The 23,757-nt window shown below is 32.7% G+C and overlaps 1 protein-coding gene and 1 long non-coding RNA gene across 2 annotated transcripts; one reads left to right on the top strand and one right to left on the bottom strand.

Annotated features, from left to right (window-relative positions):
- Positions 1-637: 637 nt before the first annotated feature.
- Positions 638-3,517, top strand: LOC110918120. Its single transcript, XR_002581078.2, has 5 exons — positions 638-1,673; positions 1,812-2,465; positions 2,587-2,637; positions 3,054-3,228; positions 3,315-3,517. It is a non-coding gene; the product is annotated as an uncharacterized LOC110918120 (long non-coding RNA).
- Positions 3,518-6,427: 2,910 nt separating this feature from the next.
- LOC110915418 (cytochrome P450 84A1) lies at positions 6,428-17,332 on the bottom strand. The gene is made up of 2 exons (XM_022160117.2): positions 16,322-17,332; positions 6,428-7,258 (listed from the first exon to the last, which is right to left on the bottom strand). The coding sequence occupies exons 1-2, from the start codon at positions 17,204-17,206 to the stop codon at positions 6,635-6,637; spliced, it is 1,509 nt and encodes a 502-aa protein (XP_022015809.1). The 5' UTR covers positions 17,207-17,332; the 3' UTR covers positions 6,428-6,634.
- Between the last annotated feature and the right edge of the window lie 6,425 nt (positions 17,333-23,757).

Below are 23,757 nucleotides of genomic sequence, written 5' to 3'. Positions count from 1 at the left end.
ACTAATCAAATAATGGTTTCACTATATTACCGTATTCAATCGGTTTGATCCATTCAAAGTTGTGTTGTTTTATTTCTAAATTATTATTATTTATAATAATCGAATTAATTTAGCCAAAATCTTGTATAAATATAATTTGCAACATACTGATGCAATGGTTGTTGTAATGTATGCATTACGGTTTGTATAGTGGTAATGATATACTATATATAGATTACGATGAACCTGTCACACGGGAAAAAATAGACGCGGGTTCATCGTAACAGCGAGTCCTAAATCAACTTAGTTATTTTATCCTATGTTTTACGTTTCGGTTTAATTTCTTTGCATTAACACGCCGCAACTTCAGTGTCGGTGGTCGCTGGCAGTAGTGTGGCATTAGTGCTCGCCCCCATCGCAACGCGGGGGTGCTTAATACTAGTTGAATATTAAATTCTTTCAAACTTAAACTTCAATGATTGTTGTGAATTAATATATGATAGTTAGTGAAGGGAATGAACAGTGATTATGTGATGATTCATCATCACATTTGTTTTAATGATGCCACGTTATTCATTTAAGTGTTTTATCATTGTGGAGCATTATGATAAACAACCTCTCCTCCACCGCCTGCTTCCCACCTCCCACCAGATCATCAGGTTTTCCTCTCTCTCATGAAATCCCTCTGGTTACAATTCAGGAGAATGGGAAGAGAGAGAGAGAGAGTGTGGCTGACGAAGACTGTTTAAACGGCTCTGCCGCCTCCACCGTGTTATACCGTCTGACCAGTCAGTCGTCGGTCGTTTAATAGGTGGATGATGGTGATGTTCGCCGATCTCTGTTGCGGCGGTCTCCATTTCTTTCAAGCGGTTAAGGTTTCGACCCACTTCTGGTAACCCTATTTCTATTGCATGTTTAGTATCTTGTTAGATCAGGAATGCCGTGAACGAGGGAGATGAACGGCGGTGGGTTCCAATCGCAGGCCTGGTCAGGGCTTCCTTCTGGTTTTTGGGGGTTTTCACTATGGCCACTAAATAATGGTTAGGGTTTCAAACATGAGACGTTGGTTGTTGACGGCGTCCGTTCATGGGCTCCTATGGTGGTGGCAATTGTTGACTGTGCCTATTTTTCAGTTTCCTTTGTTAGGGGTCGATGATGGCTAGGGTTTCCTATGCTGAGACTCTAACCGACTTTGATGTGTGGTGGTTGCTTTTATCTACGATGTACCGATCACGATGGGTTTCTTCATCTTAGATGTTCTTGGTTTGAATAATGAAACCCTAAGTCGCTTATGTATTATTTTTGCTGGTTAGGGTTTCTGCCGATCATGTATATTGTATACATATAAATCTGTGATTTATAGAGCTCCTTTGATGATGGAGCTACATGCATTTGGTCTATGATTCTGTTTTTGGCGTTTGGGTTACTGAGGCGATGATGATTGTGTGGGTGTAAACCGAGTTGAGGATTTCACCGTGGCGTGGCATGTTTGAGAGATGGTAGATGTTCACCTGCAACCTCCAATGCAGCCACGGTTATCTCCTTCATTTACACCCTCTGAGCCTCGGAATCTATGCAACTTGATGGCATGTAATGCTCTTTTTATATCGGAACTAGTTGCGTTATACATATGTATTAATAGCCACACTTTTATCTGCTGCTAATTGGATGCTTTTCACTAATTCTAAGGATGGGTAAGTTAAATGTCCATACAATTTCATAAAAAGTATAGTAATGAATTACTGATTTGTTGGTCATTGTTGAAATCATTGTGGGTTTATTGACATCAATATTATTCCTTCATCTATCTTCTAATCGTTTGAAATATGCAGGTTATTAGCTCAGATTTAGGAAAATTTTCTACCCTGCAAGACACCGCATCAGGCAAGTTCTTAAAAAAGTTTATGTTCTCTTCATTAATCTTGGATATTCAGATAAAAAAACATGTTAGAACGCCTTATTAAATTATGATGTTATTACAATATTCAGTGTGTATCATTTAAGATTGTCACAAATAGCACATTTTGTAAAAAAAAAATTTAAAAAAACTCTTTCTATGCCCAACATTATATACTAGGTTAAGGATTATTGTTTTAACCATGCTCGCATACAGATTGTTGAAGCTGGGTTTGTGTTTTGTGTGGAATGTGTTTTGTGTGTCCACACACAAAAAAAAAAAAGTTAGGGGTGCTCATTAACGTGTTTAAAGATTGCCCGACCACGCGTCTCATTGTTTGAAGCAAACCATATAAAACCATAGAAAGAGAGTGACCGGGTGGTGGTTGCAGCGGTGTCATGGCGGTGGTGGTGGTTCCGGCGAGATATCACGGCAACGATGGTGGTTAGCAACCCTAGCCGCCGCCTCTGGTGAGGTGGTCTTTTGAAGGTTAAGGGGTGATTGATTCAGGTTGTGGAGATTGCGATTGAGAAAGGGGAAGACGAGGACAGCAAAGCAACACCTTCCAGTGGTGCCGGCTACTCAACAGGTCTATCTATGTGCATCTTTCCATACCTTTTCGATTTTCAAGTTTAGTTCTTAATCAACTAAGGTTTTTATCAACATATTGATATATTTTGGTTTCTAAACTTGGGTTTTTATGTTTACAGAGGACGATTTCCCTTTACATTCGAATTTGGATTAGCAAAAGATAAATTAAGGTATTGCTATTTTTTGTGTTTCCTAATTGTTTGTTTCATTTTTAAATTCTAAGTCTCAAATATATCATTACCTAACACAATCTTGGTTGACTTTCAAATTTAGTTTTCACTATTCACAACAGTTAAATTTATAAGGATCATTATTTCTATAACTTTTAAGTTATTGGTTGAATTTGTGATGCCATTATATTTATTAGAACCTATAATGATGCTAACTATTCTAAAGAGTAAAGAATGTCAATAGTGGATCAGTTCCAGCAAAAAACAAGAATTTAAACTCTTGAAAACATCTCTGATCTTTAGTCCACACATTTAGGAGAGCCTATTGTTGTTTTCCCTTTTTTTTATTAGACAACAGTTATAACAAGTGTATGTTGGTTGACATACTTTGTATTGGTATTTTTGCATGGCAATAGGGTAAGGCATGGTGGAAGAAAGAGGCTAGTTCCCAAGGGTATTGTTTATAGAAAACCTACAAACTAAGGTGTGACTTACTTTAAGTTCCAATGTAGCAAGACGTCTATTGTAGAGGAAAAAGCCAGAAGGAAGTTGGGTGGTCTTAAAGTCCTCAGTTCTTACTAGCTTAATGAGGTATGTCTGTCATTTAAACTTGGAATAAAACATATTCTGCTTTCATTATAGGGTATTCATGTTATTCACTCTAAATTTTGTACCAGGACTCGATTTACAAGTACTTCGAGGTTATTTTGGTTGGTCGTGCACATGTGTACCGACCCAAAGATCACACCCAGAAAATGGGATGGGATGTCATGTTTTTGTATGTATCATTTTGTTAATGTAGTTGAATTTATATGTATTTAACTGAAGACATAACTTTCGTATGATTTTTAATTTGTTAAATACAAAATATAATGTATTTCCCCCGGGATTGTGCATACTAATTAAGCTATGTACAATTGTTTTTTAAATTGAATTTACAAGTGTAAACGTCCATGCCTCACAGTGATTCAAATTGGACCTCTGCTAATCCCAGGCGCAACGCGCCAGGTTGATAGCACTAGTTAATTTAAGACGTAAGATTACTCATTTTAGGATAAATATTTTTCGTTATCGAAATACTTTATAGAGACAGTAATTTAAATATTTTATTTGTTTGGATAACGTATTAGACAATGTTCGTTAACTTTGATCTGGTTCAATTTTTCTAAATTAAAATATATAATGATTGAGATTATATACAGGGCCGGCTTTGGGTCCGGCAAACCCATGCCGACGCCCGAGGCCCAAAATATATAATGATTGAGATTATATACAGGGCCGGATGTGGTTCAATTTTTCTTTGCTCAATCACTAAGTTTTTATTTTTGTAATTCATTTACCCTTAACCATAATTTGGGCCCAATTCTTTTCGTCGCCCGAGGCCTAATTTTTTTCAAGAGCTTTCGGGGACGACTCTGATTATATACATTGTTTATCTTAACGATGGATAGTTATGAATAAAGTAAAATTACTTTTAACTTAATACTTTAAATGGAGATTTATTAATGTCTTATTAAAATAAAATAAAAAACAAATTCAAGTGAAAATAAATGTGCTATATATTAGCTAGAGTAAACTGACAAAATGGTCCTTGAAGTTTAATCACTTTTTTCATTTTAGTCCAAAACTCAAACCTTTTAAATCCGGGTCCATCTGATTTCAATTTTGTTGTCATTTTCATCCAAAATCAAATTCTGCTCAAATTTTTTAGTTAACATCCAGCTTTTTTGTTTTTTGAGTTAAATGCCATTTTAGTCCCTGTGGTTTGGGCCATTTTGCCAGTTTAGTCCAAAGGTTTCATTTTTAACATGTGGGTCCAAAAAGGTTTCACAGTTGCCATTTTAGTCCACTGGACTAACTCCATCCATTTTTTTCTGTTGACGAGAAGACCAATTCGGTCATTTTATATGGTTGAATTGCCCTTTTAGTTAATAGAATTACATACAAAATTACCGAATTGGCCTTCTTGTTAACAGAAAAAATGGGTGAAGTTAACCCAATGGACTAAAATGGCAACTGTGAAACCTTTTTGGACCCACAGGTTAAAAATGAAACCTTTGTACTAAACTGGCAAAATGGCCCAAACCACAGGGACTAAAATGGCATTTAACTCTTGTTTTTTTCCCTCCATTTTAATGAAGGGTAAAATGGTCTTTTAACGTTTTATTATAACAAAATTAAAAAATCTGACCATTTTTCCCTTTATTAAAAGGGAGGGAAAAAACCAAAAAACTGGATGTTAACTGAAAAATCTGACAAGATTTTGCTTTTGGATGAAAATGGCAATAAAATTGAAACCATAGGGACTCAGATTCAAAAAGTTTGAGTTTTATATTAAAGTGTCAAAAGTGACCAAACCTTAGGAACCATTTTAACAGTTTACTCTATTAGCTATAATTAATAAAGTAAGAGAGAATGGTGAAAAACCCGAAAGTAAATGTCTAGAATGGCCAATGAGGTAGTGGTGGAGTAGTTGGGGAAAAACTTATTGTTCCTTGTGACCCAGGTCTGACTCCCACTCTCCCCATTATTTTCTGCGGCATCCATGTGAAGAACAAATATGGGTGGCGTTGGTTCGTCTTGGATAGGAGGCGAGGTTTTACTGATTATTCCACTGTCGTGCCTTCGGGCGGGTGGAGGTCGGGTTTCCGAGCATCTGAGAGAGCCAAGGGGCTGGCGGCGGTCGAGTAGTCGACCTTGGCCTAACGCCCGGTGTCACGGTGGTTAGCACGTCGTTCTTTATTGTTAAAAAAAAAGTCTGGATTGAATAAGATGTGTCTATCTATAATTTCTTTTATTTTATCGTATAAATATAGATGCTTGACCTCGTAGCTAATATTTAGAATCCTATTCTAAAGGAGTAAATCTTCTATCTACTATAATAAAAGAAACCTAATTTGAGACACATGTCATTCAATGGGGGCATTACTAATTTATAGATAAATTTTAAATTTTAAATTAAAAAGATTTAAATATTATATTAGAATTTTATCTTGATTGTAAATCTAAAGTCTAAAATGTGTTTTAATTCTAATCTATAATTTATGAATTTAATTTTGATTTGAAATTATTAAAATAAAAACCCATAAAAATAGTAACCATTTAATCAATTAAATGTTTTTTTTAGAAAAAAAAACCCTTATTTTAATGTTAATATAAATTTAGTAAGTTTTACTTTCCCTTCTGGAATCAAATTAGATTTTTGGTTTTATTGATTCAATTTTTGTCTATTCATTATTTTTAAAAATATAACTTTTTTATTATGTGGTATATAAAATTAGATTTATTCAATCCGTATACACAAGGTTTATAAAGATATAATAAAATATAACTTTTATTGATTGGTATATAAAATTACATGTGCTCAACCCATACAATATAGGAGATTCTTATAAAATGTAACTTTTTTTCAATATTTAATTTATAAAATTAAATCTACTCAACCCGTACAATACACGAGGTTCTAAAAAATATAACTTTTTTATTATTTAATATATAAAATTACATTTATTCAACTCATCTAATAAACGAGATTTTTAATGATATATTATTTTATTATTTGGTATATAAAATTACATTTATTCAACCCGTATTATAAACGAGGTTTTAATAATATATATTTTTTTATTATTTGGTATATAAAAGTACATTTATTCAACCCGTGTATTACACGAGGTTCTAACCTAGTTAAATTTTATAAAAGAACATGGCTTAGTTCAAAAAATTCGGAAGCAAAAGCTTTCTTGTATTGAGGAAATCAAAAGTAAACATCAATGCAAAATACAAAGTGTTTGAATTTAAGCATATATATAAAAATACAATTTTATGGTTATTGTTCTTTTACAGAAAATAAAATCATGATGACAGAAAAGCATATATATAAAAATACAATTTTATGGTTATTGTTCTTTTATAGAAAATAAAATCATGATGACAGAAAAAAGTGAAACTGTTGGTGCAGGATTCACTACATTTGAACTTTTGGAGCTTAGAAGTGTTAATACAATGGGCACAAGAGACGTGGAGTTGGCACTGCAACAAGCCGAATTGCCTTCGGTGCAGTGAGTCCAAACACATCAGTCATATCAATTTCACTTGGTTTCATCCCGTCTGGTAATTCCCATGTGAATGAGTGGAGGAGGTGAGCCACCGCCATCTCCAATGCATACAATCCAAGTTGCATGCCCGGACATGATCTACGCCCAGACCCAAAAGGAATAAACTCATAGTTACTTCCTTTAAAGTCTGGAGCCCCACTTTGCAAGAAACGTGATGGGTTGAATGTGTTAGGATTCTCCCAAGCACCCTTGTCACGGTTAACGGCATATGCGTTAATCATGACACGCGTGCCTTTAGGGATGTGATAACCACCAACCTCTGTAGCTTCAGCAGATTGATGCAAGAGGAGTGGAATTGGAGGGTGAAGGCGAAGTGTTTCTTTGATGACACATTTAAAGTAGGTGAGTTTCTCGAAGTCCGATTCTTCGACGCGACGATCAAGACCAACAACATCAGCAAGCTCTTGTTGTACACACTTGAGTGATTCGGGAGTATGCATTAGCTCAGTCAAAGCCCATTCAATAGCAGAGGCCACAGTCTCAGTGCCGCCAAACATTACGTCCTGTAAACCATAACTTAAAGATATTAACACTCAATTCTTTCCAATATTAATAATGATAAATACTAATATTAGCAGGTAAAAATGGTATGTGTATATATATAGAGAGAGAGAAAGTTATGAGACCATAAAATAACACCACATATTGCAAGAAATAAAAAAAAGATAAAAACAAAACTTAAAGATTCTTGTATAAAAAAACAACTAAAGTTAAACAATAACAAAAACCGTTTAAAATGAATAATAAAAAAAATAAAAAGTTAATAATAATAATAATAATAATAATAATAATAATAATAATAATAATAATAATAATAATAATAATAAGGTATAAGGTTTATTATTCAAACAAAACTATAAGATTGTATTGTAGTTTTACAAGAAAAGTGAAACTCATTAATACTTTATGGTATTTAGAAGAAAATGAGATTTGATGCCAATCATGTAAGATGTGATACCAATCATAAATTACAATATACAACTAAAAGATGAAGTTAGGGATGATAATGAGTCGGTTTGGGTTAGGTATTGGTAATTCTATATCAATGTGTGGTTGTAAAATCGTGTCCCATATTTGACCCAATACCAATCGAGTATTTTTCTGGGAATTATCCGTCAGGTATCGAGCAAATCTGCGGGTATTGAGTATACTCGTTAATTTGTTAAAAGACACCGATTAAGATTTCCAAATACATTTTTACTATTACAATTATAGTATAATTTTTATTTATATAACAACTATTATAAATTAAAATATACATCATATACAATAAATTTTATCATAAATAAATAACAACATTAAAATTTTTATATAGTTTTATTATATACTTCACAACACACAAAATATAAATAATTTATCAAGTACATACTCTGAAAGATTTTTTTTTTCAAATAATAAAGCTAATAAAATAAGTCACTAATAAATAAAGTTAAGGAAAATAGAAATATAAATAAAAAATTTGGTTATACGATCGGATATATATTTTGGGTAAATGGGTATATGTTTCGAATAATCGGGTGGATATCACCTAATCTCATATCTATAAAAGTTTATAAAACTAATTTCATGTCCGACCCATACCCATCAGACTTTGAGTATAACCTCAGATATGCTTATTGGGTGGTGGGCTTTTTTTGCCATCCTTATGCATCACTTAATTAAAAAAATGTGAGTGTTAAGCATTTTTATAATTATTGCATTTTTAATACGCTAACTTTCCTTATTATTTTTAAATAATCATAACTTTTTATATGTTAATTTTTTAAACTACACTATAAAAACGAACATTTTATTTTATTTTTAATTTGAGTATAGTATTGCTATTTTATTTTATATTAAAATAATAGTCTGATATATGATTATCGGTGTATGTTTCCCGTCAAACTTACGGGCATCCTCTCCATCCCTCTCTCTTTATATATATGTAGGGTATGGTTAGTTAACAAAGGGCATATTTCTTAAAAAGTGTAAGAAGGTTATATAGACATTGTGTTTTAAATTTTGGAAATGATGTTTTAAATTGTTTTTGCAAGGTGTTGTATATAAAAAGATCAAACACAACAATTTAAAACACAATCAAATGTCTTCTAAGCATTAACTTTAAAACACACTGATTAGCTTTCTTCGCATGGTGTTTTGAATTTCATGTCTAAAATACATTTTATTGTGTTTTATATTGTTACTTTGGTGTTTTTCTATATAACACAATGTCAAAAGAATCTAAAACATCATGCTTAAAATTTAAAATATAATTTCTACATTGCATTTGTACACTTTATAGGAAAAATACCCTTTGTAGAGAAACCCTTACCTCTCTCTCTATGTATCAAAATCAAGGGAAAACCATTCCGAGTTGTGAGAATTTAGAGTACTCGGTGTTCCCATGCGAATTTTGCCTCCATTTTTTTCACACCCCTAGATTAAAATGTTTAGAAGGGATACCGTAAAAAATATTTAAAAAAATTTCGAAGTGGTGTTTTACGGCCCCTTACAACAGCTGCAAAAAAACTGATAACATAAGCATGACATCATCTTTTACAACATTTACGGCTGCTGTAAATGAACAAAAAAAACCTAGTTTTTTTTTTGATTTTTTTTTTTTTGAAAAGTTGATTTTTGGTAAATTTTTTTCGAAATTTTTTTTGTAAGGCCGAAGTTCTCACAACTCGCATAAGTTTTTATTTTAACCTAACCATATATATATGTATATATATATATATATATATATATATATATATATATATATATATAACATAGTTGATCACTCCGGCGGTTGGGAGGACCGTGCACTATCCCCCCCCCCTATATATATAACATAGGGAGAAGATCATGAGAAAACTACATATAAATGAGAAAAATAAAAAACTAACTAAAAAAGCTAAAAAAACATACAATTTTTTTACAGTTTTTTTTATAAAAAAATCGCTAATTTATTTACATATAAAAAAATTTTCAAAAAAAAAAAATGTACTGCACGTGTGCATTATATGTGTACTACACATGTGCATTACATGCTTAAAGTTAGCTTTTTGAGTATAGTTTAGCTTTTAGGGTTAGTTTTTTTTTTGAAGATTTAGGATTAGGATTAGGTTTTTGGGTGTGAGGGGGAGGGGGTTTAGGTTTTTGGGGGGTAGGGTGGGGGGTTTAGGTTTGTTTAGGGTTTAGTTTTAGGTTTTCAGGGGGGCAGGGGGGTTTAGGTTTTTGGGGGGTGGGGGGTTTAGGTTTTGGAGGGTGGGGGTGGGGGGTTTAGGTTTTTGGGGGTGGGGGGGGGGGGTTAGACTTTGGGTGGGAGGGTGAATTTAGGTTTTTTAGGGGTGGGGTTGGGGGGTTTAGGTTTTTGGGAGGTGTCGGTGGAGGGTGGATTAAATGGTTTAGGTTTTCCGTATTAGTGCGCATGTGCAGGACAAAATTTATTTATTTATTTATTAATTTTTTTTTCATATATAAAAAATAGTGATTTTTTAATAAAAAATTATAAAGTTTCTTTTTGGTATATTTTTTAGCCTTTTTTAATTAGTTTTTTAGTTTTCTAATTTAAACTAGTTTTCTTATGATTCATACCCATATATCATATTAGTTTATATGTAGGCTATCTTGCTCACATATATGTAATGTATACATGGCAAATTTAAAAATACATATAAAACATTAGTTTAATAGTTTTTCTTTACATATGTTACTCATTTCTATATAAGAAATATATTATTATCCTACATATACAAAAGTAAGCTAGTAGAATTGGTCCACACTATTACGGTTTTATCATCAGCTTAAAATTATGATTTCACCCCGATTTCAAAATAATTTTTTTGCCTGTAGCTTAGAATAACGGTTTTGCCCCCAGTTCAAAATAAAATTATGTTTTTGCCCTAGCTAAAAATTACGATTTTGCTCTCATTTCAAAATATGATTTTCCCCCATTTAAAAATTAAGATTTTGCCCGGGTTTTGCCCCCAACTAAAAATTACGATTTTCCCCTCAGGTTAAAATATGATTTTACCCCCAGTTCAAAAAAATTATGCTTTTGTCATCAGCTCAAAATTACGATTTTGTCCTCATTAAAAAAAATGATTTTGCCCCCATTTAAAAAAATACGATTTCACCCTTAGTTCAAAATTACGTTTTTGCTCCCAGTTTAAAATAAAATTATGCTTTTGCCTCTAGCTCAAAATTACGATTTAGCTCAAAATTACGATTTTGCCCAGTTAAAAATTGTAGTGTTGCGATCGTTTTAGTGTTTTTTTTTGCAAAACTATAGTAGTGTTTTATGTTATTTGGTTGACTTGATGTAACTGTTTGTGTTACGCAGCTGTCTAGCACTCTGACAAATTATTGTTTTGCCCCGAACCAAACTTACTGGCTTACCATCGTTTAGCTGTTGTTGTTGTTGTTGTTGGTTTTTTTTTTTTTTTTTTTTTTTTTTGCAAAACTATGGTAGTGTTTTTGTTTAATTGGTTGACTCGATTTATTTTTTTGAGATCGTGTTATAAGAGCACTCGGGGCGGTCCCGTTATAATAGTTCATCACGCGTTGAATGCCCACGGAACACCGCCGCCTCTAATTTTTTCACGCGTTATTTATAAAACGCGTTACACCCACAACTCGTTGAACTTTGAATTTCGAACGTTGGAAAATGACCGTTTGGGTAATTTTTTTGACCGTTTGATGGTATTTGATCCATTTTTTTTATATAAATCCAACATATTTCAATACAAAAACTCAATAAACTTTCCAACTATTCTCACACTCAATACAAAAAATTAAAAAACTCTCCAACTCAATCTAAATAATTTTACAAGAAACATGGAAGGTTCAAGCAAGAGAGGTGGGGGTTCGAAAAAAAGAGGTTCGGGTACGAAGAAAAATCCCGTAAGATTCAAGGTTCGAGCGAATCTTGGCGAGCCGACACGCTTTAGGTTGCAAGACGAACCCGACCAAGTCCCACCCTTTCAAACCCAACAATATCCACCCTTTCAAACCCAACAATATCCACCCTTTCAATCGCAAACGTACCATAACCAACCGTTCGTTCCACCGTTTCAACCTCACCAATTTGAATCGCAAACGTATCAAACCCAACCCTACACACTCGACCCACTACTAGAAGACAACACCCTCATTCATCATTTTGCAAACGCGTGGCGTGAACCACAACAAAGTCTTGACGAGGAAGAGGAAGAGGAAGAGGAAGAGGAAGAGGAAGAGGAAGAGGAAGAGGAAGCGGAGGAAGAAGAAGAGGAAGAAGAACAAATGATGACGTTCAAGAAATCGCTCCAATCGGCCGACAACCTTGGACGAGCGAGGAGGAGGTGTCCTTGACGAAGGCGTATTTGCACATCTCGGAGAGTAGGAAATATGGGAACAAGCAACGAAAGGATGCGTTTTGGAGACGGGTCATTAATCATTTTAGGCAACTTCCCGGTGCAAGGATACGAAACATGGACCAAATGACGTCGAAGTGGACGGATTTGAACGGGAAATTAGCAAGTTCAACGCTTGTTTCATTCAAAAGGTATGTTTTTTATTAAAGTTTAATAAAAAATAGTTTTTTTTTTAAAAAAAGAGTTAATTGCTCGGATGGTCCCTGTGGTTTCAACTTTTTTCACGTTTAGTCCCCACCTTTTGAAAATAGCAGGTATGCTCCCTATGGTTTGTCATTTTGTTACTCGGATAGTCCCTGAGTAGATGTCAGTTAGTTTGAAAATAGCAGGTATGCTCCCTATGGTTTGTCATTTTGTTACTCGGATAGTCCCCAGAGTAAATGTTGGGGGACTATCCCAGTAACAAAATGACAAACCATAAGGAGCATACATGCTATTTTCAAATTGTGGGGACTAAACGTGAAAAAACGTGAAACCACAGGGACCATCCGAGCAATTAACTCTAAAAAAATACAGAAACAGTTTTTAATTAAAATAAAACAGTAACAGTTTTAAAAAAAAAATTACAGAAACAGTTTTATAAAAAAACAGTTTTAATAAAAAAACAGTTTTATAAAAAAACAGTTTTCTAAAAAAAACAGTTTAAAAAAACAGAATTTAAAAAAAAAAACATAACATTTTATATTTTTTGTAGAACCGAAACCCACAAAGTGGAGCGAGCGAGGCGACGATCATGCAACAAGCCACCGCAGAGTATTGCCGAGTGTACAAAAAGAGAACTTTTCCACACGTGGGGGCATGGGAAGTTGCGAGACATCACCCGAAGTGGGTCCCCGTTGAATTGGTTGACATGCATGGTCCTACGGCTCCAAAAAAACGAGGCGGTTCGAAAAGATCAAAGACATCCGAGTCGGGGAATACACGACTTCCGCGTCGGATAACTTGCCCCAAATGAACTTAAACGACGACCCCCTTGACGAACCCGATCAACCCGTTGACGACCCCGTTGAAGAAGATACACCTACCAGGCCACGACGCAAGAAAAGTGGCGAATCGTCAAGCAAAGGGAAGGAAGCGGTGGCGGAGTCGATCTTCAGAATCGAAAAGGAGAAAATGACCCAATTCAAGAAGGCCGAACAAAGAAAAGAAACAATGATGTCCCTAAATGTTGAACGCGAGCAGGCGTATAAGGAACACTTGAAAACGATTGAAAGACAAAATGATTTAAAAATCTTGTGTGAAAACCATGCCCATCTCGACGAACCGTTCAAGTCAGTTGTCATTCAACAAAAGCGCGCGATTTGCGCAAAGTGGGGTTGGGAGATGCCACCCGTTTAGTTGTTTTTTATATTTGGCTATGTAATTTATTTTTAAAGTTTAATGAAATTTTTAATTTAGTGTTTTATTTTTAATTTCTAATTTTAAAATGAAAATTAAAAAAATTGGGAGTGATAGAATTCCATCACTAGTGATTCCACCCCTCCTACATTTCTACACTAGTGATAGAAATTTGGTTGATGACATGACATGATTTGATTGGAGAGTGAGAGTGATAGAATCTATCATTAGTGAACCACCCCTCCTCCCCTAAGTAGTATATACAAGTAACCAAAAATACAGGTGTACATGTTATAAAACCAAAAAATATTCGGCTTAGCGCCCCGCAACGCGAGCACTGAGTAACAGTAGTTTGCATACATATAAAACATTAGTTTGATAGTTTTTCTTTACAGATGTTACTCGTCTGTATATAGGAAATATATTTGTATATAAGAAATATATATATTGTTATGAATTACAAGCTATTGAGAGCGTGACATCCAAATCTATCCATATATCCATATCCCAGCGTGATTTGATCATATTTGTCGTTATATTCGACTCCACCGGCAAACTAAACTACGCCTAATAATATGCGTATTCTTTATAATTTGAAAAAAAAAAAGAAACCAATAAATTAAGATAAATAAATTCTGCGAAAAAGATTTGTAATATGCAATCATTCGTGAACTTCCCATCACCATTCAATGTTTTTCAATGCGTTTAAATTTTAAATGAAACCGGTAGGGTGAAGATATGATACAACGTGCTACCTCAACACAGAAACACACACATATATATATATATATATATATATATATATATATATATATATATATATATATATATATATATAAATAAAGAGGGCGACTACACAAGAAAAAGCCTCTTAAGTTAAAAAAAAAAACTCAAAAAATTTAACGAATAGACCACATGTTGTCCCGTGTTAGAATTTTTTTAAGATTTCTGACCTGTAACAGCTTTGTCAGGATAGAGAGAAAGTTGATATGTTACACCTCTTTCGATCGTTTACGTAGATGTAACATCATATGTTACATTTTTTTTTGTTTTCAATAGCAAATTTTGTAAGTTTTACAAAGTGTAACATTTTAGAACTTAAATATTTTACGAGTTTTCAATATATAGTGCATGTAAAAACATGTTACATGTTTTATAGAAAACAATTAGTGTAACAGACAAACCTGTTACATGTTAGTGTGTCAGTATAGAAAAATGAAAAGAAAACAAAAAACTGTTACGTGTACTTTTAGTCAGTTTGTTACATGGTCAGAAAAGTTATTTTATGTAACATCCAATTTCAACCATAGTTTTTTTTTTTTTTTTATTTTTTTGAATGATAGAGATTGGGTTTTCAAAGTTTTCTTAACTCAATAAAGTTTCTTAGATATCATATATATATATATATATATATATATATATATATATATATATATTGGAGAAGGTTTAAATGAGAACGCTAAATATTGTGAAAACCATAAGAACGAATAAAAAAACCATGAGAACTTAGTCAAAAAACAATTCAAATTCAAAATTTCTTTTTACATTATCATTATTATCCGAATACAATTTTAGAAATTAAATTTACACGTTTAAATTTACGTGAATTCGTAAATTAAGAATTATTTACACATGTGTAATTTGTTGTAATTACACATATGTAAAAAAAAATCTAATAAGAGTGATTTTAAAAGGATACATGAATTATTTGATGTTGTATTTTAATTTCAATGAGGGTTGTATTAAAAAAATGGTTTTTATTGATGTTCTCATTTATTCTCACGGTTCTCGCAATATTTAGCGTTCAAGAGTGAACCTAATGGTTTTTGTGAACAAAATGAACCAATCTGGAGTATTCATTCTTTTTCATTTTTATAGATTAAAAAATAAATAGAAAAGGTATAATAATAAAGTTTAAATATTTTATCTCTCTGATTAGAATTAAATGTTTTTTTTCTTCAGTTATACACATATATATATATATATATATATATATATATATATATATATATATATATATATATATAGGGGGCTGCTAGAATGAGAACCACCCGAGTTGTAAGAACCGCGAGAACTACACCCCACGGAGCGCCGTTCGCAGCGATTTTTTTTTTTACAAGTAGATGTGTGCATTATAAACACGGCCGTAAAAAATCACGGCGAACGGCGCTCCGTGGGATGTACTTTTTTACACCTCAAGTTTTGTGTTTTTTAATTTTTTTTCTTTTTTCTTTTTTTTTCACCAAACTTGAGGTGTAAAAAAGTACACCCCACGGAGCGCCGTTCGCCGTGATTTTTTACGGCCGTGTTTATAATGCACACATCTACTTGTAAAAAAAAAATCGCGGCGAACGGCGCTCCGTGGGGTGTAGTTCTCGCGGTTCTTACAACTCGAGGTGGTTCTCATTCTAGCGGCTCCCTATATATATATATATATATATATATATATATATATCATAATAATAGATCCGATATTTTCAAGTTTTCACACTTATGCTAAAAGAGTTTGTTAAGTTTTATATGCTTGAAATAATATATGTGTATATATATTTTCTAAACAATACTTCAAAACATGAATCATTGCTTGTAAATAACAATATATTCACAAAATCTTACCTAATCTTAATATATAAAGATTATTTCCGGTTATTCTATATTTCTATCATTGTCGACTAGATGTTAATTTAGTAACGTTGTGTTTCTTGTGTTTCTAATAATAAAGTTTAATAGTATTACTATATAATAATACTATTTAAGACTTTCTTTTTTTCTGAAATACATATAAGATATATGTGTGTGATTTGTGAGTGTGTGTATATGTAGATTAAATTTCAAAAGGTAACATACCATAATAATGGCTTTGATATTGTTACGGGTGAGTCTAATAGCGTTCTGCAAATCCTCCCCTTCGTTTATTTTCCCCTCTTCACCATAAAACGCCAACATCTCATCCACCATATCATTATCAACCTCGTCGGTTTTCTTCTTCTTGTTCAGATGTTCATCGATAATTTTATCGATGAACCCGTCTAACGCCGCCCGGGCTTTGGGCAGACGGGTGTTTAATCCCGCAGGGTCGATAAACCCTAGCCACGGGATAAAATCCGCCAAGTTAAACGCACCAAAAAGCTTGGTGTATTCTTGTAGAATTTTAATAAATTCTTCTTTCCCTTCATGTGAAATTGACCCGAACGCTGCTCGATATATTATATCATGTGTTAACCCGAACACGAGCTCGCCTAGGTTAACCGGGGAGCCAGAGCTGGCTGCGGTTATTTTGATCATGGAATCAACCTCGTCGCGGACGGAGTCCCATGACTCTGCTCGCCTTCGGCTGAACAACTTCATGACACATAGCTTACGCATCTGGCGCCAAAAGGGGCCATAGTTGGCGAACGCCATGTCTTGACAGTCGTATGTGAGATACGAGATGGCGATGGTGGCCGGACGGTTGGAAAATATGTTGTCCTGGACTTGGAGTACTTGTCGCGCCATCTCTGCCGACGAAACAGCGACAGTATGGCCGAAGCCCATCTTAAGGTGAAGTATACCACCGTATTTTTCAGCCAGACTAGCAAGTCCGTGGTGTGTGAGTTGGTCCATCATCAACATGTTGCCGATAATTGGCCATCCTCGTGGACCCGGTGGATACGGTTTTCGGCGACAACGGGAGAGAAGAAAGAGGGTCAAGAGAGGGAGTATAACATAAAGTAAGATAGGCAACGAGTCCATTTATTTGTCGGAAATGCGTAGGAAATTCCAGACGCTCTGGGAAATTTTTGTTGGAAATTTCTTTTGTTTGTAGTTGTGATGGATGGCAACAGAGAAGGTTGCTAAGTAAACAAGGAGCCAAGGGGTGTATATATACACATACAGGTTGGGGTTGTTGATAGGGTGTGGGGTGCAGTATTGTTTGAATGAGTTTTGGGTGTTATTATTTATAATTATTCATTTGTGAATTCTAAAAGTTGACATTTGGAATCCCGTTTTACATATAGAAATGGATAGCTTATTTTCCAACCATGCCTTAAAATACACATATGCCGTCTTTACATATAGAACATTTGCCGTCTATTAACATTTAAGATATTATATTATCTTCAACTATATTTTCTTCTATTTTATTGTTTAATTATACGCCCCACTTGTAGTATGCGCGTATAATGTATATATGTGTGGGTCTAGGGGGGGGGGGGAGTGAAAGTGCACCAATTTTAACATTATTTTACTAATTTCATGAAAATAACGTTAAAAGCAAAGTTGAGTACGGCTGTTCATGCATCATGTGGTGGCATTGATAGTTGAAAGACAAAAGGGTACATGCATTAATCGGTCTTTGTCGCGATTGCTGAGTGTTATGCGCCTTATGTCCAAGTCTTGATACAAAACTATTGTCGAGCCGGGGGTCTCACTGGAAGCAGGCTCTCTATTCCTAGGCCAGACCGGTGGTAGTAAGGGGAGGCGTGGTGTCGATGTCGGTAGAGGCATGGTGGATGACGGGGGTAGAGGTAAGGCTGTCTACATCTTACCCTCCTCAGACCCTATCTTTGCTTTGCTCTTACCCTCCTCAGACCATATCTTTGCTTTGCTATTGGTGAGATTTACTGAGTATGATGATGATGATGATTTATTGTTTAATTAACAAGTGATTAACATTTAAGATATTGTAATATATTATATATTGTATTATGTACTAGTAGGGTGTCCGCGCGATGCGGCGGGGGCGTTGCTCGTTTCTGTTAGTTTTCTTATTCGTATAATATTTATGATAACATTATTGTGGTGGATATATGTCATAAGTGTTACACATGTCTAGTAATTGTTAAATTTAGAATTTAAATTATCAAGTATTTCAAGAAATCATTGGTGTAATAAAGTAACACACGAATAAAAAAAAATAAGTCTTAAACATAATTAAAAGTTATATAAAGTAGCACACAAATAAGGAAAGATAAGTCTTAAACATAAATGTTGAAAAGTAAAAGCTCAAGTGTCAAGTATTTTGCATCATGAGATTAAAAATTTAGTAATCATACGGCTTAAACATCTTAAGGATCCCATCCACATTGTCACACCACCATTTCTCATCATCGAGATCAACGTCCTCTGGAATTTCTTGTATCTCTTCCTGTTTGATTGTACATCTTTTGGAGGACGAGTTTCTTCTTTGATCTCCTCTTTAACTGATACATCAGTAGTAGCTGCTCGAGCAGTTTGGGGAACTGAAAGAAATGTTAAGTATTTTAGTTACATATGTTTTATCATGTAATTGTTATATATAAGATACGATAGATAGATATATATAACATTACTTGTTACAAACTTTAAAAAAATCATTTCTTTTTAGAAATACAATGTTTTGTTTATAAATAAAATAAATAATTTTTTATATATGTAAAGTTTACCAATGGGGTGGTGCTCCATTGACAAAGGCAAAACCTTTAAAACACCTAGATTGGGAAGTGGAAGGTCTTGGGTTCAAGTCCCACAGACGACAGAGAATTAAAGAAATTAGTCGTTCAAAAAAAATATGTAAAGTTTTGTTCTTTTATAAAAATTAATAATGAAAAGACAAAAAATATTACTTTTTTTTATAAAAAATAATAATCAAAAGACAAAAAATAAAAGATAAGTTGTTATAAATGTAAAGTATGTTTATTTTATTGGTTAAATTATAAAGTATAATTTTATTCTTTAAAGTTCATAACTTTTTTTAAATATCCACATAGTACTCATCCAATAAACTTTAAGTTTAAAATTTTCGTTTTTATAAAAGTAAAAAAAAAATAGTATCTGACTCGTAAGTACGTTTTAGACCTTTAACTTAAATTGTTAAGTTTCGTTTTTTTACAGATATAAAAAATTATATTTTTATAAAATTTCAAGAACTGTTTTTATAAGAAAGAGGATGTTAAGAGTTTATATCTTTATTAACTTTATATTATACTAAGTTCAGATTTTTAGTTCCTAACTAATTTTATCTATATGAGTCTAATTTTAACTTATAATTCCTAAAAATATGCAACACAATCTACTACGTATCTAGTCAAGTTGGTAAAGAATTATTTTGAAAGTGAATAATATTATCTATAACAATATAGTTGAACTTATAATTCCTAAAAATTTGCAACACAATTTAGTATTTATCTAGTAAAGATTGTAAATTTCTGGAGTATTTTATTTATATTACTTGTTACAAAAAATGTTTATAAAATAATTTTTTTTATAGAAAAACAAAATGTTATGTTTATAAATAGAGTAAAAAATGTTTTACACATGTAAAGTTTCGTTTTTAATAAAAAATAATAATCAAATGACAAAAAATAAAAGATAAGGTGCTATAGTAGTAAAGTAAGTTTATTTTGTTGGTTAAATGATAAAGTTTATAATTTTATTCTTTAAAGTTCATAACTTTTTTTTAAATATCCACATGATACTCATCGAATAAACTTTAAGTTTAAAATTTTTGTTTTTATAAAATAAAAAATAGTAGTTGACTCGTAAGTACGTTTTACACCTTTAACTTTAATTGTTAAATTTCGTTTTTATATACATATAAAATTTTTATTTTTATAAAATTTTAAAAACATTTTTTTATAAAAAAATATGATGTTAAGAGTTTATATATTTATTAACTTTATATCATAGTAAGTTCAGTTTAGCTTTAAAGTTTATTACTCTATTATTTTTAATTAAGAAATACAAATTATTAGATAATATCCAAGAATAACTGCAATATTTTATAATTTCAGCTTGACTATATCTAACTTCAATATCTATCTATTGACTAACTATATTTTGAACTTTATTAATATCGTCAATAACTGAATTATATTAACACAAAAAATAAAGTTGAAATATAAAATAAACTTTATTCATATGTCAAGATCAAACATAACAACTGAAAATAAAAAAAAAACATAAAAACACTTGATAGATTTCATATTAGACTGCATGAAATCTGTTCCGTTTCTAAATTGACACTCGAGGTAATTTTAATCAGATTTTCTGGTTTGTGCTTGAATCGGAAGTGTCTTCTAATTCCTCTTCTTTGTCATTGTTCTCAGAATCGTCTAAATTAATAGCCTCACTCCATTTCCATTCAGAGAGTCTCTTGGATCTCTTCCTTTGAGTCTCAAACTTCCGATCCTTAAAAAGGACAAAAATTGAATACAAAAGGTTAAAAAGATTAAATAAACCTTAAAATTACCTCTTCACTAAATTCACGTTGAAGATTAAACTTGTATAGACTAAAGATTGCACCATAAGAAATAATATCAACACTTTTAACACTATCATCCTGCAATAAAACACACATATAATCACATAACGAACATGTTAATATGAAAGATATACGCAAAATTAATACTTAAAAACCAGCAAAATCAATACCTTAGAAGCTTGTTTGACAACTGGGTTGTTTAAATTGGCATGTTCATCATGCAACTGAATCTGAAAAATCAAATAATTTAACATTCACATAAAACTAAATAAAAGAAAACAATTATTCACTGCTGCGATATAACAGAACTGATCTTAGAATTTTCAATCTCACATGCTTGGTTTTTCGCAACAATTGAATTCAGAACTGGATTCATTTTTTAACTTTGTTTAGCAATAGATATAGGGGTGTCATGCTATGTATTTACAATGGTAGCTATAGAAATGCATTAGGGTTTAATTTTAGATTTGCCACCCCTTTATTTAGGAAGTTTGTTGTGGTTAGTTTTAAGTTTTTATAAGATACATCTAAGTATAGATATTAGACAGTTTTAATAAAATAAAATGTCACACGTAATCAATTCTCAATTAAGCAAAAATAATTAGCTATGAAAAGAAACAATGAATATGTAGAAAAAAACTTAAATAGAAAAATAATTTTATGGTAGTAATATTATCTTTATTTTGTACGAATTTTTTTTAACTTTATTTATTTTGAAAATATTAGTTGTTATTTTCTTCTTTAATCACTTGTACATTAAAGCATCATCGACTTTTACTTTTTAATCCGTGCGTCGATATTGAACAAGACAACTACCGAAACGTTGACGAAAATGTGCAGGTCATCATGTTGTCTTTGGATTTTTTTTAAACAGTATAGTTTATAAGATATGTCAAAAATACGTAAAAAATATAAGTTTGTTGTGGATGGGTGAATTGTAACTAATTATCTATTGTTTTGTTAAAACCTCAGGGATTTAAATGCAATAAGTTTGGGGGCTAAAAAATAAATAATGTTTGAAAGACCAAACTACCCTCATTTTAGGGGTCTTTCTATAAATAGGGGGAAAAGTTCTTATTTTTGGGTATCTTAAAATACCTCTCGCTCATGCATTATAATATAGTATAGATTATTTGATTAACAAGTGATGACCGGGTCATGTGGATACAAAAACCAAATTATATTATTATTATTATTATTATTATTATTATTATTATTATTATTATTATTATTATTATTATTATTATTATTATTATTATAAGTGATGAGCGGGTATGTGGATACATAAATCAAATTATATTATTATTATTATTTTGGTAAAAAAATACTGGAATAATTTAGTGATCAAATTAGAATGTTAGGTATTGTGCTTGATGAATGTTTGCAAAGAACAATGTAAAGAAAACAGTAAAACGACACAACGTGTTACGAGGAAAACCTTTAGTTCCTTAGGATCTCCGGCATAAAACCTCGGGAAATGGTCATTTTGTTTCTTGTTTATGTTATTGATCTTTGAATGAAGTACAACACGGGAATAATGAGCGATCGTGTTAAGTGTTTCAATGAGTGTGTTTTGCAGTGAACCTGTAAAGTGAGAATGTTTAATGTGTTCTACTATTATCGTTCATGTCTCATTATAAAGAAAACAAAAATAACAAACTATCCCAATTAACTCAGGGAATGTGCCATTTTTCTTGACCGTTGAGGACTTGTTCCACATGTATTTGATAACCACATTTGTGAGTCTTTATCAATGACTAAGTCGTAATTTATCTCATGCAAATATAAGTCAAGAACATAACATGATATATTTGTTAATATCACAAGTAAATCCAGGATACTGAACATACCCAGGATCCGTGATTCCGGACCACGAAATTGACCCATAACAAGCGTCCCAAAAAATAGGACAACTGTAAGACCTGTTGAAGTTGTTATGTTTTACAAAATTGTGATCATAAAAAATGGATAGGATGTGATGGGACATGGTGCAATAACCAAAGCTTGAAATGGTGTTGTTTTGGGGGGGGGGTAGATAATCATTAACCACTATATTTACTTTTGGTAGTTATTTATTTACGCATCGACTTCATTTCTTCCACATATCTTCAAGGTAACATCTCTTTCTCTCTCAAATGCTTCAACCATTTTCTGTGTTTTTTCGCTTGTTCAATGTATGGGGAAGAAAATGACAAGATCAGCCTCATCCATTGCCGAGTTTTGACGGGGACTTTGTTCCTCAAAATATGTTGGATCATCCCAAACAATAGAAGTGTGTGCCCCTTTTCCGATCATGATCTCTTTCTAATAGAAGGCAGTAAGTCATTTCTAAACCAAGCTGTTATTAGACCTTTCGATTCCAAAACTCGTTCTGACCTTGCCTAAAAATCTGGTTTCCTTTCTTGCCTACCCATTCACTCTTGGCATGGCTTACCCTTTTCCTCCACTGATCACGGAGATTTTCAGAATCACTAGTCTGAGTTATGCTCAGACCATGCCAGTGATCTAGAGGATTCTATTTGTATTGGAGAAACTAGCCAATTCTTATGGCCTTAACATCGGTATCCTTGAGCTTGCTAGCATTTACAACTCAAGTACCCATGACTCCTCTCGTTTCTTCTTCCAACTCTAAACCGGCCAAACCCACCTTGTTATGAAGGCCACCCAGAACGATAACAAATAGAAGGGGAAATAGTTTTTTGTGAAGTAAGATTCTATTCTTAATGGGGAAAATTTGCCCTTGAAATAGATTAAAAAGGGTAGGGTTCGGATCTGTAGGATCTCTAAGTATCCCATATTCTTGTGGTTTATTTTGATTTTTGTTTATTCTCATGCAGCGCCCAAGTTTGTTGATCTAGCTCCTCCCAAGACTGATACATTTGACAAAGTAAGTGCCATCTTGTAGGTACCTATTACGGACCAAACATTTTAAACGGGGGTCACTGCCTTAGCCACATAAAGCTATAACAGCCTTGCTTCGAAGTTGGACATGTTTGGTAAGAAAAAACTCATCCTTTGTATGTTAGTTATGTAATATATAATGTTCTGACCTGTAAACCTG

The sequence above is a fragment of the Helianthus annuus genome, chromosome 16 (assembly GCF_002127325.2).
Source record: "Helianthus annuus cultivar XRQ/B chromosome 16, HanXRQr2.0-SUNRISE, whole genome shotgun sequence".
Classification (NCBI taxonomy): domain Eukaryota; kingdom Viridiplantae; phylum Streptophyta; class Magnoliopsida; order Asterales; family Asteraceae; genus Helianthus; species Helianthus annuus.
Note: the sequence above shows the minus strand (reverse complement) of the source record. Positions and strands in the feature narration are given on the sequence as shown.